Source organism: Antrostomus carolinensis, unplaced genomic scaffold (genome assembly GCF_000700745.2).
Source record: "Antrostomus carolinensis isolate BGI_N321 unplaced genomic scaffold, ASM70074v2 scaffold8051, whole genome shotgun sequence".
In the NCBI taxonomy this organism is placed as follows: Eukaryota; Metazoa; Chordata; class Aves; order Caprimulgiformes; family Caprimulgidae; genus Antrostomus; species Antrostomus carolinensis.
Genome location: NW_010296247.1, coordinates 21292 through 26743, shown reverse-complemented (window position 1 = coordinate 26743; position 5452 = coordinate 21292). Strand labels below are relative to the sequence as shown.

Sequence of the window (5452 nt, the reverse complement as noted above, 5' to 3'; positions counted from 1 at the left end):
ATCCTGTGCATTTTCTACTGTGTTCTTAAAGAAGGTTTGGCAGGTAGGCTGGAAGATGGGGAGAATACTGGGTCATTACGGCGTGGAAAGCAGTTCATACCTGGGAGCATCAAACATCTGAAGTGGGAAAGGACATTTGAGGTCAAAGTGGCTCTTGACTCCTCTCTCACAGGGGAGAAAGAAATTAATGTGTGTGTGTTCCTCTTCCCTCGATGAGCATTGAATGTGTGGCAAGGGAAATCTTTTCCTTTGCTGCCAGAGACTTGGGGACAAGTCAGGTGACAGTTTTAGGAAAACATTGCCTCACTAGGTTTTAATTTTCCTCTTGCAGTTCTGATAGCTCCATAGCCCCTGCAGTGTCCTTTGCTAATGTGCAGCTGGCATTAATTTGTGGTATTACTGTGTCCATGAACCAGAGATGGGTGAAGGAGACAGTATCAGGATACACCACAGTGCACCCTGCCCATCAGCCCTTAACAAAGGAAGATAAATTTGTGCTTTTCCATTAAAGTGAGTGACATTTTCCAGGCACCAATGTTTTTCTTGCCTTGTTGTAGAAATACTTGTCAATTTTAAAACACAGCAATGCATTTAACAGCCAGTCAGGAGAAGTATTTCAGTGCAGCATTGCTGGTGAGAAGGGCTGCTGCAGCACTGCAGGGGTTCTGCAGGCAGGCTGTGGAAAAAGCTGCAGCTGTGAAAGTGGAGTTGTTATAACAGAGCCAGAGCTCATTCCTGCACTCACAGTTCTGGCTCCTAATGTTTGACTCTTGCTCTCAGGCTTCCTGCTAATGCTGGGTGCTTCTTACCCTACGAGGAAGGAGGAAAGGTCTCTCTTCACAGCCAGCACTAACTGATTGCTTGTGACATTACCCACATTTTTGTGTCTTAAGGGTCTTCACAGACACGGCACCTACTGCGAACAACTAAGGACACGATTAAACTGGAAAGAACCTGTTCTGTAAATTCAGACCAGGCTTAGCCAAGGAAGGCCTGTTTAAATTAAAAAATAAAAGAAAATTCCAGAGCACAGGTATTTTTCTTTCAAGTAATTTAGAATTCAAGAATCAAATGTGGATTCTGATGCACGTAGCTGCTCTAGTTCCATCTTGCAGATATAAGACTCTCAGACAGGGAGACTTGTGCCAGGCCAAAGGCAGTTAAGGGTTGGAATCAAAAGTGTCTGACAATTCTACGTTTGCTCAGACCAATATGTCACTTCTCTCTGTTTTCTGAGCTAATAAGATAGGACAGCTGGTGAACTTCTAGTCTCCTCCTTGTTTATCCCCAAGAATGAAGTCTTCTGTTCTTTGCTTTAAAGAATTCAGGGTTATGGAGTACAGATAAGAAATGTCTCAACTTGCAAGCATTGGCGGCATTTTTGACTGTTATGTTGCCTCAGGCAAAGCTTATCTAATTCCAGCTCTCCACAGACATTTGGCTGTCAATTCATCCTGAAGACTTCTAGGAGGAGGAGGATCTCTCTCAACTGTAAAGTTGGGGGTTTTTTAAGCATGAAAAAGTGAGTCAAGGAAGCATCTGTCTCACTGAAAATATCGCCGAGTAAAGCGGAGATGGGGCTGCTGTGCCCAGCAAGCAGATGCTGGTCCCCTGCACGCTGTTTGTGGCAGCTGTTCTTGTGACCCATCTGGGCTGATTCTTGGTGAGCAAAAAGTGGTTCCCTGTAGTGGTGTGAAGTCACAGAGACTTCCTGCTTCTGTGCCTTTCCTAAAGAGTCTCTCAAGTGTCTTGAGTTCCTGCCTGGCTCTTTCTCCTCTTGTCCTGCCAGTATTTCTGATTTTATCTTACTCATTTACTTGGCAAAAGGGAGTCGGTATCTTGCATTGACCAGAGTTATGGGTGGGTGTAAGAAGGTGCTGCTTGGGACAGCCAAGTGTCCTGAGGCCACCGACGAAGAGCAGCACAGAGCAGAATGCCAGATTTTGTATCTTTGTTCCAAAGAATCCATAGTTTTGTGAAAGATAAAGGAAACCCATCAAGAAGCGAGTAAATAAAGAACAGCTTATGTCCATAACACTAACAAATAGTGTTGGGTTCTTTGGTCCATAAAGCTCAGATGTTAATCAAACACACAAATGAATTGAGATGTTTTACATTCTGTGACTGAGGGAAAGTTAGCTGAGATGTGGGGAGAGTAAATGATTTGCCCAAGACTGCAGAGAAACCTTCGGTGCCTTCACTGCTGCTCCTGGCCTGGCTGGTTGTTGCAGTAGGTGCAGGATGGTTTTATTTTTACAACTGGTATTTGGTGTTTTCTGAAGCCCAGCTCACTTACTGGCCAGGATGTTGCCCACCATGGTCTAGAGCATTTTTACAGTTCCCCTTTCCTGGCCTGAATGCCAGCAGCATGGTATGAAAGCTTGAGAACATTTCCTTCAGTTTGAACTCTTGATCAGCTTCTCTAGTGGGGAGTAGCAGTGGGCAGTTCAGCTCCAAACCACTTCTCAAGTCAAAGATGGTAAATTGCTCAATTTTAAACAGCTAGCAGATGCTTTCAATGAGAGTTAGCTCAACAAAATGTGCTACACACAGGTACTGTGTGGTGGAAGGTGAATTGTCAAGAGTATTGCCTGGCAGGAGAAGAACTGGAATGGGGCTGGGTACTGCGAAAGGAATTTTCTGATGAAAGAAAGGAAATTGTTCCTACCACTTTGATTATTTTCAATAAAGTGGCTCATCCTGTGTGGATGTGAGCAAACTTTCTGCCCCTAAGCTCAGCTCCCTGCTCCAGCAGCATCTCCCGTGGCATGCACGCAGGGAACTGTTTGTGTCAGGTCACCTTGCTTTGAAGAGTGATTCTGAAATGAATTTCCTCTTGCTGCAATGATTCGATTATTACGTACAAATGCCATTGCAATCCTCCTGCTTTGTGCTGGCCAACTGCACAGCTTCAGAAGAAGGAATACATGGCCAAAATAAATGGCCCACTTGAACCCCAGTTCTTGGTCCCTGTTTTTTTTTTTTTGCTTCTCTCTTACCTCACCTCTCTGCTCTTTTAGCACCCCTCACTGCAACTGTGAACCTAGATCTTCTGCCACATCAGCAGCCATGGTACTGAGGATGCTATAGTTAAATCTGTGATCTTAACCAGTGTTCAACTGAGCTAGAAACATCCTGTCTGCTGTAAAGGGAGAACATGGAGAAGCAATTCAGAAGAGAGAAAAGGAAGCAGTAAACCATCCTGCTTCTGGGAAAAACAAATCAGGGACTTTTCATCCTCCCTAACTGGAGGAGGTGAAGTGCAACTTAAACACAGTAACACAAAAGTGACGTCTGGTCTTCAGTCAAACTAAGAGAACTTTTTCCTTTACAGATCCACACAGGAACATCTGCACCAGAACCATCAGTGCTGGCTACATTCTCCAGTCCTGTAGCACAGGGTTTGACAGCCACAGGAAAGACCGAGAAGCCTGGGCAGCCAGATGATGTTTTGGTCCATCCTCACTCCTCAGATGTGTTGCCCACAGTCAGCCCCGTGCCGGGGAAAAACACGACGAAGATGCAGACGGCTACTTCTGTGCCCAGCGGGGTTCCCACAAATGGCAGTGTTGCTACAATCCAGCCCAGTGCTGCTGTGTCACCAAGCACTACTGCTACCACACCAGGTGAGGACAGGCAGGGCCCCAGCAAATGTCATCTAGCCAGATTTTTGTGGCCAAGCCATTGAAAAAGACGAGGTAACTTCAGAAATGACGGTACCTTTGGAAAAGGGCTGAGGTTCCTGCTTCAGCGCACGTTCCCGTTGGACCCCGTTAACTCATGAGGTCTGAGAATGGGACTTTGGCATCATAAATCTGCATGTGACCATTGGATCTATTTCCAAGAACAGCTTAAAAGTACTAGTGATATCTTAATTCCCAAAGTGCAAGCTGAGCTGTGGTGCAGGGCACAGTCCTGTGAAGCATTCTTGCAGCAGTCGACACGCTGCTGTCTGTCCAGGTGAGCAGAAATTCTAATGTCTGCTCAAAATCAAGTATAACTGATTCTTTTCTGTCCCTGAAATGTCAATGCACAGCTCAACCATGGAGAATAGTGTAGTTGACCTCTAGCCAATGCTTTGCTTCGCAGCAAAATTATGTTTCTGTTTGCACTGGTATTTTTTAAAACAAACTGTTAAAAATGTATAAAAGCCAAAATGCACTTTGGACAGCTCTGTTAACTCCCACCGGGCGTTAGCTCACCCTGTAAGGATGTGTGTGTACTAAGAATGGTGTATACTGGTTGTGTGAGATCTCAGAATTCAGTTAATCCAGTTTGCTGGAGCATTCACAGCTGAATTTCTTTTCAATTTAGGTTTCCTTTCCCTTACAAGGGAACAAATGGAAAGTGTAAAGGAAATGCTGCATCCAAAGACATTTTTGGCAGGAAGCTGATGGGATGCTTGTGCTAATGTGTTTGTATTCTTTTTAAGGGCTTACCCCAGCTAAAACTGGAAAATATATTTTAAACATTTTCAGTGGCTTGTGTTGGAAAAGTAACGTAGCCAGGACCTACTTGTTTTGCTAAATAATAAGAAGATGACGTGAAGGATAGTTTTTCTAAGTGGGGTTTTGTTTTTTATCTGCTTGTTGGGTTTTCTTCTGAGTTTTTTGGTTTTTTTCCTACTGAGATCAGATTTCTTTTTGCCTTGGAAGTTTTTGCAGCTGGCAGACTAATGGAGTTATATTATCCCAGGATCTGGAGTAATTGAGAGGGTGGGGAAAAAGAATTTGATGAATTCATTTTCTTTTAGTTGAATGGTTAATTCCAGCAGCTAATAAACAGATGGAAGAGAGGCTAAACATTTAATGCCATGTTTCCCATCTTTTTTAACTTGAATTTTTTTGTGCATATCTCTGAACATTGTCTTTGACAGGGTCAAATTAGGATAAAGCAACTTTAAATACTGTTTTCTATGTGTAATTCCCAGGCCCAATAATAAAAAGACAGAAATAAAGAAAATGGGAAGGGAAGAGGAGGAGATGAGGGGGCTGAGAGGTACTTTTCAGAAATGCAATCAACTTTCTGGTCACCTTAATGCTAATAACAAGCAGAAAAAAAAAAAAAAAAAAAAAAAAAAAAAAACCCCCCAGCCATAGTTTTCGAGTCTTTACCCTGTAATCTTTAAAAAAAAATCCAACCTACCTGTCAATTTATTTGAAATGGAATGACAAGAAAATTCTTAAGCAGGGATTGAAAACAAAATATAAGTGAAAGGAACAGGTTTGTATTTTGAGTTCCCATACTCAGTGTGGTAGCTATGCAGTTTTTTTTTTTTTTAAAATATCTTTTAGCCCCCAAGCAGTTTTTCAAAAAAGAAATACCGTGGATTCTTCATATATTTGTGAAGATCTGGAATTGCAGGTTGGTAAATAGCAGTGTTTGTCTTGTTGTGCCATGAGACTGCAGCCGGATCCTCTGCCAAACACCCGTCAGGTAAAATCCTTCCCAT

General features: G+C 43.1%; 1 protein-coding gene across 1 annotated transcript in view; it reads left to right on the top strand.

Annotated features, from left to right (window-relative positions):
• Positions 1-5452, top strand: part of KIAA0319L (KIAA0319 like) — a 29100-nt gene that overhangs the window by 6919 nt on the left and 16729 nt on the right. Inside the window, exon 3 of the mRNA XM_010178211.1 lies at positions 3335-3626. Coding sequence (XP_010176513.1) covers positions 3335-3626 — 292 coding nt within the window. The remainder of the gene's footprint in view (positions 1-3334; positions 3627-5452) is intronic.